The sequence below is a fragment of the Anabrus simplex genome, chromosome 2 (assembly GCF_040414725.1).
Source record: "Anabrus simplex isolate iqAnaSimp1 chromosome 2, ASM4041472v1, whole genome shotgun sequence".
Lineage (NCBI taxonomy): Eukaryota > Metazoa > Arthropoda > Insecta > Orthoptera > Tettigoniidae > Anabrus > Anabrus simplex.
Genome location: NC_090266.1, coordinates 955,288,932 through 955,302,446, shown reverse-complemented (window position 1 = coordinate 955,302,446; position 13,515 = coordinate 955,288,932). Strand labels below are relative to the sequence as shown.

The 13,515-nt window shown below is 40.4% G+C and overlaps 1 protein-coding gene across 1 annotated transcript in view; it reads right to left on the bottom strand.

Annotated features, from left to right (window-relative positions):
- The window catches only part of ksr (kinase suppressor of ras), a 509,869-nt gene that overhangs the window by 9,704 nt on the left and 486,650 nt on the right, over positions 1–13,515 (bottom strand). Inside the window, exon 16 of the mRNA XM_067141756.2 lies at positions 4,797–4,926. Within this exon, the coding sequence (XP_066997857.1) occupies positions 4,797–4,926 (130 nt within the window). The remainder of the gene's footprint in view (positions 1–4,796; positions 4,927–13,515) is intronic.

Here is a 13,515-nt window from a genome sequence, read left to right as displayed (position 1 = left end):
CTGTAGTGCACGTTGGGTTACAACAGACGCATGGGGGCATGCATTATCCTGTTTGAAAACACCCCCGGAAATGCTGTTCATGAATGGCAGTACAACAGGTCGAATCACCAGAAGGACGTATACATCTGCAGTCAGGGTGCATGGGATAACCATGAGAGTGCCCGTGCTGTCAAAGGAAATGGCTCCCCAGACCAGAACTCCCGGTGTAGGTGCAAGTGTGACGACGCCACAGACAGGTGAAATGCAGGCGCTCACCTGGCCTCCTCCTAACCAACACATGGCAATCACTGACACCAAGGCAGAACCGGCTTTAATAAAAAAAATACAATGGACCTCCACTCCATCCTCCAATGAGCTCTCGCTTGACACCACTGAAGTCGCAGATGGTGGTGGTTTGGGGTAAGTGCAATGCATGCCGCAGGGCGTCTGGCTCGGAGCTGTCCTTCAAGTAACCGATTTCGAACAATTTGTTGTGTCACTGTGGTGCCGAGTGCTGCTCAAATCGCAACTGCAGATGCGGTCTGCTGCGCCACAGTCATACGCCGAATCTGACGGTCCTCCCTCTCGATGGCACCACGGGGACATCCAGAGCCCGGTCTTCTTGCGAACATACCTTCTCGTGACCACTGCTGCCAGCACGCATGCACAGTGGAGACATTCCTGCAAAGTCGTTCTGCAAATAGCGCGGAAGGAAAATCCATCTCCAAATAGCCCTATGATACGGCCTCGTTCAACCGCATTGAGCTGTTGATACTAGCCTCTTCGTTGTCATAAAGGCATTTTTGACCAACCCACAGTCACTCCGTCCATTCTCATTGGTAACCAACACTCTCACAGAGTACAGCTCGTATTTAAAGCAAACCTGATGTGCAAAGTCATGGGGTCGCTACTAGCGCCATGCTAATGCGATTTGTGGGAAACTTGAATCAACATCATGTTTCAGATGTATAAACACGCCTACGAACATTTGTTAATCTAGCACAACCCTTTCTTGGGGTTTGGAGATTTTTTAATGCCAGTGTATTAAAAGGTGGCCACCCATGTACAATGACTTATCTGATATAAATTGATGACATAATATTGTATGTTTCAAAACAATCACCAAATAGTAACAGCTGATTAGTCATTCTGAAATGACACTGGAATGTCGGCTCTTTGGAGGTCATAAAGGGTCAAAACTGACACAGAATATTGCTAACCACAAATCTTCAGACAGACAGCTTAACACCATATGAGCAAAACAGAAATCTTGGAACCCTACACAATATGCAAATTTGTATATATAAATCTCTGTACATTCCTCAGAATTAAAAAAGAACAATATATCTGCATCGGCCATGTTTACAGTAAAAAGAAAATGCAATTTTTAATTTTCTGTACACACATCACGAGAAAATGGCTGAACAGAATGTAATGAAAATCTGTCTGTAGAGTAAGGCACTTCAACCTAGGCTATAAATAATTTTATTTACGCTAGTTGAAATGGCAGCTTACGGGAAGGCTTAAATTTAATTCTCATATATCTATGTTATTAGAATAGAACGCAGCCAGGAAAGCGGTTGAAGAGGGTTGCGCAGTAACATCCGTGCGCTTTGTAGTATGACGTGTTTTCCACTGAGCCAATAGAATCATTTCAGTAAGAGGTGTCTGTTTGAGCTGGTCACGAGTGAATGTTTCGAGTTTTCTTTGTAAATATCATAATCAACGAATTTAGGGAATTATTTGCGTGTGTACGCTGGATCCAGGAAGAGCAAAAAGACAAGTATTGCATCGACAGGCGAGGGAAATAGTATTTAGGCTTGTTTCACACCTACCCGGCTACCGGGTAACCGGTGTCGGGTACACGGTTGTCAGGGCAAGAAGTGTACGAGACATTTCACACTTGCCCGGTAAAAGTCGTTGCCTTATAAACGGCACCCGGCTGCCGTGCTATTGTAGTAGGAAGCCGGCAGCCCCCACTGTACTGGCCGACTGCCGGGTGAACAAAACCAGATTGGGAGGGTAGTGGTGGCTGTGAGTCAGTGGAAGTTTACATATCTAGCCACCACGGCAGTGTCTACAGTCTTCTCGAGTGTTGCGTTTCCTTGTTTTTACACTCTAGTGTATCACGTATTTGTTGTTATGCTGGAAATTGACGCAGAAAGTTTGCACACACATCCTAAAATAGTTGAAAAATTTGTCGCTGTCATTTCTTAAGTCTTCAAAAATTAAAAAGAATGCCCCAACCTCGTCTCTTCTCATATTGACTGGATTCACCCATAGCAGTCTATTTTTTCTCCTTTTCTTCAAACGCCTATACAAGACCATAAGCGCTAGTAATTTATTGCGATCCATTCCAACACGCGATATGTACACAATTGCTACCGTGTTCTTGCCGGGTATATGTGAAAAAGGATTCCCATTCTTGCCGGAGCTGGCTACTGGTTACCCGGCAGCCGGGTAGGTGCGAAACAAGCCTTAGAGTGTATTTGTATATTGTAAGCATGCAGCAGCAGGCGTTCAGAGGCGGGGAAGGTGAGGAACGTCATGTTGCCACGCCTCAAAAGAAGACAGCACTCGCATGCGGTAATCGGCTGCGAACAGTACAGAGGATAAAACAAGCTACGGAAATAAAAATAATGCAGTGTTCAGGTCTCCAGGGAAGAACCCTAAGAGGAAGACGCCAGTGACGGACCTTGATGATTTCAATAAAAATGTTCTGCGTACAATAATATTTGATATGTAAAAAAACGGCTAATCTCTTACGGCATTGAAACTGGCCCATCCACTTACCTTCCTTTAATGTATTGAAAATTTTCCTCAATACTTACTCGGGGTTTGATGTTAAAAATTAATTTAGATTTTCAGGAAACTTTTAAGCCCACAAAGAATATAGGTCATCGCTTTGGAATTCAAGATATAACTGGTTGAAAAAATGTTTACACTTTCGTGCTGTTATGAGTAGCCATATTGGCATCACCGCACCTTATGCTCCTGTCTCTCTCTGCGCAGTCGAAGATACGAAACCACCTTCCCGGCTGCGTTCTACTCTAGTGGTCCTATCGATAAACACTACATTAAAAAATATAGAAAATACAACTGTCGATCATTTATGTCAGATACAATTTTACTGTATCAGCTGTGATAACAGAGAGATTAATGAATTCAGACGTTTGTTGCTTAGTACATATAACACTACGCCACAAGAAAATGACCAAACAGACTTTAATGAAAATCAATATATAACGTCGTAGAACAAGGCACTACAGTCTAGGCTATAAATTATTTTTCGGGGAGGGCCTAAAATTGAATTCTCAAATATCTGTTATTCGTGGTCATATCGAGAAGTACTACACAACAAAAGTTATAGATAATACAATTTCCAATTATTTTTGTGTTACACAGTTTTACCGTACCGGTTATAACAGAGATATTAATGATTTAGACTTAAATTGCTTAATCCATGTCAACACTGAGCATTGCCAACATGGAAATATTGTCCAATTGTGTTAACTGGCGATGGTAGGTTTTTGTGGCGTGATTGTCTTTTGGTGAAAACCGCGAGGTCAACAGCCCACATAGGCAAGGAAAATAAAATTGTACAGAAAACTATTAAAATGAGAAAAAAATCGTGAAGGAACATCATGAAAGGAGGCAGAAGGACTCCCTTTACATTGGATATTTTAATATCACAAATTTGGAAGGAAACTACATATGAAGGCCTATGATATTGGAAGTCCATAAAATTGACTAACAATAGCATTACATTGACAACTGTTTGTTGTGATGAGCTTTCTCTCTTCTCTTCCCACTCACCTCTGATGGATGGCACTACTGCTGTGTGTCCAGTACAACAGCCTGCTTGAACATTGGTGGAAAGTAGCTGGGGAGTTGAGAATAATTATTTTTTTAGCATGCCATTCCTCTGGTTCATACACGGTCTGATAACTACTGGTACATGACACACTGGTTCATCATAGTATTCCAGCTATTAGATTTCTGCTATGAGGCGCTACTAGGAAAGGGCAGGGTGCGCACCTAATATAAAACATTGGAGCAGTGTTTTCACTGCTGTCTGTGGCGGGGTCATTCCAGGTCTGGAACATTCCACTGTTAGAACGCCAGCGTCGTACACTTCCTTTTTTTTTTTTTAACAATTGGCTTTACATCGCACTGACATAGGTAGGTCTTATGGCGATGATTGGATTGGAGGGGGCTAGAAGTGGGAAGGAAGCAAGCAGCTGTGGTCTTTAGCCCACCATTGCCTGGTGTGAAAAAAAGGAAACCATGGAAAAACCATCTTCGGGGCTGCCAACAGTGGGATTCGAACCCACTACCTCCTGAATGTAAGCTGATAGCTATGTAACCCAAATCGTGCGGCTACTTGCTCGATATTCTGATTACTAATCTCAAAACCCATTCCCTTGGAGTATACATACTACCATCAAATCAATCCCATTTAGACTCTCAAAACAGGAGGAACACTGAAAATAACAGTCACATTAGATAAAACACAGCCATCATTGAGCAGTTCTAGTAAATATAATTCAACACTCCTCCTATGGCACTACTTCATGCAAATCGCAAACTTCTCAGTATGGGCACATACACAACAGGATTACTGGTTTAAGGCTGGAATTTGGTCCCACAGGAGTTCTTATATGTTACAGTAAATCTATCAACATGAGCCTGGTGTATTTGAGCTCCACTGGCCTTAGCCAGGATTGAACACACCAACTTGAGCTCAGAAGGCCTGCACTCAGTAGTAATCACACTCTTACATTAGATCCAACTATGTACAAATTCCATTATTTTACCTTCACATCCCTGGAGGCTTGCAGATTTGCCAGAGACTGTTTCATCCCCTTTCCAACCTGCCAGATTATAGCTTCGGGTGGTTGGGACTTGAAGGGCCACTCTCCGCATAAAAGTTCATACCACACAGTCCTAAAAGAAAAAAATAATATATCAGTTCTGTGCACCCTTGATGGTACGAAACATTTCCACCATAGATTGCAGTACAAGGTATACAGTGTGTGCTTCTGCTGTTGTTGAATTTCTACTACATCCTTGAATTACTGTATTAATATATGCATTGTGATAATATAATGTAATGTCTATATTGCTATGTAATTATCAGTTAAATATTTTGATGTTATGGAATACAAATACAAGTTCTCATTCGATTCAACAAGTTTCAATCACTGTGAAGAACACCATTTAATTAATCTTCAATGCGTAAAGACAGTTATTTTTTAAGCAGCATTACATGCAAATGTTTATAGTAGTAATTATTAATATTGGTAAATAACTAAATAACTAAATAAATAACAAATCATACTGTATCATGCATACATAACCAAATACATGTGAATTACTTGTTAATTACTATCCATGACCAAAGATGACACTCCCTTTATCATTGCTGCAAGTGAGGACAGACAACTCAGGCAGGGTTTCAAACTTCATGTGGCTAATGCTAGCCTGGTGCAGCCCATGTAAGGCAGACCTTCTGACGATGTGGGGTGGCATCTGCCATGTATGGGGCAATGAGTGTTATTGTGGTGGAGAATAATGTGTGTGCTGTACAAGTTGCAGCAATATTGGGGACAGGGATTAACACCTTCAACACTACCATATTTTAACATGGACTCTGGCAGTGAACTGAGTCTTTTCCCCGAATTTTAATACATTATTACACAACAGCAAAACACAGTACTTACCTGATTTTTGTATCATATTAAGGTGGTAGCCATCCAAAATGAAGATGTTAATCAGGAAGTACATACCTAAAGTAATTTAATTATACTAGTCTTACGAAAAACATTAAAAAATGTGCAGGAAAAACTTTTATGTTCAAATTATACCAATAAGCATCCTCGTCAGCTGTAATTGAGCTAGCAAAGTGAGAGGTTGTACTGTATAGCGAGTGCTGAGTGAGGAGAATGAATATTGCTGTAGAGAAGTATCGCGTGGCCATATGTCGATGGCACAGACGAGTGAAGTGTGTGTGTACGGCAGGTGGGATGGAGCACCTACGACAAACTGGGCTTGAGGTAACTACGACGGTGGCAGCAGCAGTGGCAATTCTTCTGAAAATCAGAGGTGTAGAAGTGAACCCTGCACCAGAAGGACCAATGAGTTGGGAAGACATGGAAAAGATTAGGGAAATAGTCAGAGAGGCCTGTCAGACTGAACAAACGAGGGAGCTAATGCGTGAGCTGAGAAATGATATGGTAGAAATGAAAGACAGCGTAAAACAAGAGGTAAGAATGATGACAGAAGAGGTGGCGGAGAACTCTAGGGAAATAGATATACTGCTGAAGGCAAAAACGAAGGGAATTGAAGGGGAATAGCAGAAAATCAAGTGGCAGCAGAAAATGATTATTCGGGAAGCGAAGAGGAAAAATATTTTCATACACGGCATAGCGGAGAATGAAAATGAGGATTTGAATGATTTAACGAGTAAAGAGTTGGATATTATAAATAATCATATAAAAGGAAATTGTAAAGAAGAGCATATTGATGAAATTCATAGGCTGGGGAGAGTTAAAGGGAAAAGACCTATTGAAGTTTAGTTGATCTTACCTCTGAAGGCGAACAAAGTCATCCTCAATGCAATGAACTTAAAAGGAGAAAGGATTTGAGTGAGAAGAGACATGGATAAAGAGACCATCACGGAACAGAGATTCTTATGATTTCATCTAGTAAAAGCTAGGAATTATGGACTAAAAGCATACATAAGAGGCAAACTTCTTATAGGAGGTGACGGAAAGTGGTCGCGTACTTGGTCAATTGCACAACTACAGGAAATGGATATGCAGTTGAGTTCATCGCCTCAGGAAGTTCATCAACTGTCTGCAGAGCAAGGAATTTGCCAGTCAGCTGCCTGCACGCTGGCTGACAACACACAATCTGATGACAACAGCGACCTTCATACTCTACGGAAGAACAGAAGACAGCGGAGTGATGAATGCACAGCGGAAGGGATGGACAACCAGCCGACTGTTGAGTTGACACAAATCCAGGGAGCAGCAGACCATCGGATGACAGAAGCAAGATGATGCCAGGGAGAGGTAAATCCTCGATTTTAATGGACTTCTGGGCTAAGAAGGGCAAAGGACAGAAAGACAATATAGACAAAAATTAATTAGTTCATCAGAGGGCAGTATTTTAGAACTGGAGAAAAAGAGAATGACTAGAAGTAAGACAAGCAACTTGACTGAGTGTAAAAGTAAGAAATAACTAGAACTGAATATTGGTACGGTCAATATAGAAGGTTTTCTGAATAAGTTATGAAATGAACAGGTGAAATTATTAACACATTCACGCCCATATCCGAGTTATTGCCTATAGCGCGTGAGCATGCTGTGGACCGTATCCGAGTTAGCCCGGATAAGCGCAACCTTGACCTCAAGCTGTTCCTACGCAGCTGGGATCTATTTTGGTCACAAATATGTGGGAGAGAGATGAATGTAATACCCTTATGAATGTTTCTACTCACCGAAAACCACATGCCCATGACGATTTTCCCTCCCAATGCACTTACTTTGTTTTGTTTCTGAAGGTAGCCTAGCGCTCGCACAACTAGCTGCGTAGCTGGTTTGTGATTGCACAAGCGTGTGTATAGTCGCGTTCTGAAGTATAAGCATGGCCTGTAGGGACAATATAAATGATGCAAGTGATGCGAATTTACAAAGCACAGTTTTTCAGCTGCTTGAAAATTATCTTGGCCAGGGGTATACAGTCTATATGGACAACTTTTTTTTTTGCTAGGGGCTTTACGTCGCACCGACACAGATAGGTCTTATGGTGACGATGGGATAGGAAAGGCCTAGGAGTTGGAAGGAAGCGGCCGTGGCCTTAATTAAGGTACAGCCCCAGCATTTGCCTGGTGTGAAAATGGGAAACCACGGAAAACCATCTTCAGGGCTGCCGATAGTGGGATTCGAACCTACTATCTCCTGGATGCAAGCTCACAGCCGCGCGCCTCTACGTGCACGGCCAACTCGCCCGGTATATGGACAATTATTACAAATAGCGTTTGACTCGCGAAACAATTACGGGAACAGAACACTGCCGTATGGGGGACAATACGGTCGAATAGGGGTGTACCAAAACATCTAAAGGAACACCAGGCAATTCTCAAACGGGGTAAAAAGTGAACCCGGCATACAAGTACAGTCACCTCTCTCCGAAATCTCAGCTCCATCTACGTCATCAGCTCCAAGTCAACGTCCTGCAATCTTGCTGCCAAAAATGGCACCAGCCAAGGATCCATCATTTAGGTTAGATGCGAAGAGAAAAAGAGTATATTCTCTTAAAGTTTCCACCATCAAATATAGACACGTTCCCCTGAAGAATGTGCAAAGTGTGCTTCAAAAATAAATTTATTAGTGAAACACGCTATTTTTTTTTAATGTTTAGTGTTCCCATTTGCCCAGGAAAGTGTGACATTACCTACCACACTCCACAGAGATACTAGAGGACTTCATTAAGGTATGTGGAAAATTTTGTTTCCATATCTTGTTCAGTTTAGAACTTATTGTGAAAAGAATTCGTTGTTGTTTGCTCTGCCACTAACAGCTGGAATGACTGGGCCAGCCCTTTAAATAGCCCCTCAGATGATGGGCGTGAATGTGTCAATGGCAGAAATGTTGAGAATCGGATAGCACCGGGATATGAAGTACATATTGAAGGTTTTAAAGCGTGTAGCAAGACAAGGGGCAGGAATGCTCGTAAAGGTAGATATCCCGGTGGTATACTAACTTTGATAAGGGAAGAAATAAAGGAGAAAATTGAAATAATAGAATCAGGTATAGAGGAAATACTTTGGGTGAAAACAAGGATAAAACAGAAGAGGGATGTTAATCTATGTCTCTGTTTTGTATACAATCCTCCCGAGGGATTGACATTGGCAAACAAAGAATTTTTCACTGAGTTAACATTATAAACAAATAGATTAAAGAATATACATGAGGACATAGGTACTGTAATAATGGGGGACTTTAATGCGAGGACTGCAGACCTAAAACCAGTTTATTGTAAAGAGGCTGAGGAAATAATAAATGGAAAAAGAACTAGTCAAGATGGCGAAAAATTATTAGAACTATGTGGAACAGAAGAACTCTGTATTTTAAATGGGTGGTGGCCAGGAGATGAAAAGGGTAATTTAACGGCTATAACGGAAATGGGCAGTAGTGCTATTGATCTATTATTATTACCAGTCATAAGGAGGATAAATGTTAAAAGTTTGGGGGGGGAAGGGGAAATCGCATCACTTATTATAAATATCGTAAGTACGGAAGAGAATATTGGGGGGTATTATCAAAGCAATATTAAAGATTGATTAGTGTCCGAGTTTATATAGAGAGAAGACATTAGCACAGAATTCACAGAATATTTTGAAGGAAGGTCTTTTGAAATTATCAAGACAGGAATTAAGATTGCGATTGAAGAAAACAAAGTAGACGAGGCAATAAAGCTGACCGAAAACACAATACTGATGGCAGGACGTAAGATGCGGATTCAGGGGATAAGAATACAAAGAAATACTGGGTGGTACAATGAAGAATGTAGAAGAAAAAAAGGCCGAATTAATGAAAGCACTAGACACATTCAGAACAAGAAGTGGGCATGAATCAACAACTGCATTCTGTAGCAAAAGAAAAGAGTACAAAGAATTATTGGTAATAACTAAAGACTTGGGGCAGAAGAAACAAACCGATAACTTAAACAGAGATGCTAAGAATATCGATGTTAAGAAAGTATGGTATAGAATAAATCAAATTTGTAGAGATAGAAAAAATATAAAACAAGTCATGGACAATGGATAGAATAATTTAGTAAACTGTTAAGTGGAAAGGATCGTTGGAAACAGGATGTAGAGAAGATGGGAGTCTTGTGGAGATTGGAGTGCACCCTGCCTGATTTAGATAAGGAAATTTCAGCTGACGAAATAATTATTAGAGAAGGGGCGGAACGGGAAATCAAGAGCAATTTCAGGTATAAACAATGAATTTTGGAAGGAAGCAGGCAAAAATGCCTTTATCCTAGCAAGAATAGTCAAAATATTTAACAAGATTTTTTTAGCAAGATTCCCTAAATCATGGCAAGAAGGAAACATCTGTCCTGTATATAAGAAATGTGGAGAAAGATCTAACCCAAGTAATTATGGAGGGATAATGTTAGATTCTTTAAGCAAGATATACACAGGGATATTGGCAAAAAGATTAATGAATTGGGCAGGGAAGTACTCGATCCTGTGAAGATTTCAAGCAGGTTTTAGGAAGAGAATGAGGACAGGTGGCAATATAATGGTAGTAAAAACAAATATATTACGAAGAAAAGAGGCAAGCTGTACATTACTGTAATCGATTTAGAGAAAGCATTCAATTCGGTGAGTAGAAGGGCTGTCGTCCAGAAGTTGGGGCAGATCGGAGTGTCATCGAAAATTATACGAGCAACTGATAACATATATTTGGAATTTAAATGTACTGTCAAAATTAAAGATGGCATAGTAGTGGGGGAGATAATTTCAAAATTGGGTCTTAAACAAGGGTGAAAGCTGTCTCCTGAAAAATGAAAAATCCACAGCCTGTTTCCAGTCATTCGACCGGGTCAGGAATGGAATGAATGACACCCCATCTAGAGGAGAGAAATGAATTGTGCTGGCTGCTGAAGCCTGTCGCACTCCTCTGGGGCAATGATTAAAGACTGACAGATGAAATGAAATAAAATGATATTGGAGTGTGTTGCTGGAATGAAAGATGACGGAAAACTGGAGTACCCGGAGAAAAACCTGTCCCACCTCCGCTTTGTCCAGCACAAATCTCACATGGAGTGACCGGGATTTGAACCACGGAACCCAGCGGTGAGAGGCCGGCATGTTGCCGCCTGAGCCACGGAGGCTACAAGCTGTCGCCTATATTATTCTTATTGTTTAATTAATGATGTTTACCAGTCAAAAGTATTTTAGAAAGGAGCTTCTCCATATCTTGAATATCAAGATATTCCAGGCCTAATCATTGTGGGCGATATCATTCTACTCACATTAACACCCATCAAGATGAAAAATAGTATTAATGAGATAGAAAACTACTGTAAAGAGTGGAATTTGAAGGTTAATCCACAGAAAACCAGAGTAATGGTTTGTAAAAGGGGTGCCAAGCTTTCTAAGAGTGAACAGTGGTGGATGGGTAAGAAAGTTAGAAGTGGTTAAAAAAATCAAATACTTAGTGACGATTATAAGCAGCAATGGTAGAGGGTCATATCAAATAAAAACAGCAAAAATGAAGGGAATAAGTGCTTTGGCTAGTATAAAAATATTGGATAAAAAGATGCCTAACATAGAATACAAACTCCAGAAAAAAGTATTTAATTCAGTAGTCAAAGCTAAGGTATGGTAAGGAGCGGAAATTCGGGGAGTAGATCATGGAATTGTAGCCTTAGAGGTAATCATTAGTAAATTTTCCACAATAATTATGGGATTGCCAAACTGTACTGCAAATAGTGGAGTAAGAATGATTTGTGAAGGGGTGAGTATACGGGCTGATTTTGTGAAACGAATAGTCAAGTATTGGTTGAGATTAACTCCTAGGCACTCATAAGCGGACTAATACACGCTCGAGTGGCTCGGCCAGGACTCTACAAGCGGCCTGATATGCTGGGGTGCAAGGTCGCATATTGGAGACGTTTGTGACATCTGTTGGATTTTTCTGGAAACATTTCTACTTGAAATCTGTTCTTGGTGTCTCAAAGTGTCACCAGAGTGCTCTGGTATGCTGCTTTGGCAAAGAGAATTGATTCAAATATCGATCGAGAAATCTGTATTCTGTTGTTGACAAGAAGGCTGAGAAGGAAGCTGCTTGTTCGCACGTAATGCTCAGTAATAGCAAAATTCAAAACTTACTTGATGTTTTAGGCTCTGATTTCAGCAGTGAGAGTGAGGAAGAAGTTATTAGTGATCCAGTACATGTTATATCGAATGATTCAAGCAAGAGTGAAAGTGATTTTAGTGAAAATAATGAGCAACCTGTTCAAGGGAATCCTGGTAGTGATATATGTAAAAATGTAAGTAGATATTTCATTTTCCGGAAGTACTTACATGACAACATTGTACAGTTCATAGCAGACGAAACTAATAGGTATGACAGTGCTAATCCCAACTTTTCTCAGACAAACTCAAATGAAATGTGTATATACTGCTCTTTGTATTCTAATGGGACTGGTACAAAAACCAACAATTCATAGTTACTGGTGCAAAGATGTAAGTGTTGATACATCCTATTTTAGAACTGTCATGCCTTGCAGCAGATTTCTCAAACTGAGCAAATATTTACATCTGGCTCACAATGAGGTAGCTGACACTTCTGATCCTCTAAGAAATCTGCGCCCAATTAAGGAAATGATTGAAACCAAATTTAGAACATTGTACACACCCAGCAGGAACATTTCATTAGATGAATCACTGATGAAATGTAGAGGTCGCCTTCATTTCATTCAGTACAACAAATCTAAGCAGCACGGTTTGGTGTAAAGTTTTATAAACTGTCGGACTCAAAGAATGGTTCCATACATTCCTTCAAAATTTATGCAGGTCGAGATAAAGTCGGTGATATGCCAGCTAGCAGCAAGATAGTGATAGATATGTCGTCACATTGTAATTTACTGGATCAGGGCTATTGTTTATATGTAGATAATTGGTATTCATCATTGGATCTGTATCTTTATTTACACTCAAAATGGACAAATGTATGCCGACAGTCAGGGCTAATAGGAAAAATATGTCCAAAGAAATAGGTAAGGTACAGAATTGGGAGGCAAATATATATTCTTGCAACAATATGCGTGCGATCAAATGGAAAGACAAGAAAGAAGTTTTGGTGCTCTCAACAATGCATGGACTGGACTTTGCTTGCACTGGCAAGGTTGACCGGAAGACTGGAGTTATCCTATTCAAACCCACAGCTATTATATCCTATAATGCTAACATGAGAGGTGTAGATTTAGGAGACCAACTTCTTAGTCAATTTCATGTTATGCGTAAAACACACAAGGCATACAAAAAGATTTTTAAAAATATTTTCAGTATGATTCTTCTGAATTCCCACATTCTGCACCGAATTGTCAATGGGAAACAGACAGAACATTTAATGTTTTAAAACAGAAATTGGCAGAAGAAATTATTGGTTGTTCATTTCAAGAGGGGGTTGTAGCTAGACATTCTGTCACACCTGGACAATTACCATCAAGATTGACTGACCACCACTTCCCAATCAAAGTGGAGCCCTCTGCTGCAAAGGGTTCCAGAACAACAAAATGGTGTGTTGCATGCCTGAAACACAAGCAGATGAAGGAGACCACCTAGCAGTGTGATCAGTGTGAAGTTCCACTTTGTATGGACCATTTCCAGCCATACTACACACTAAAGAACATCTGAAGTAAGATAAGTTAATGAAAAATTAAAGTTTTCAAAGGGATTTTTTATGTGTTATATTTCTCTATTGTTCTGTTTCTTGTGTCATGAGCAATAGC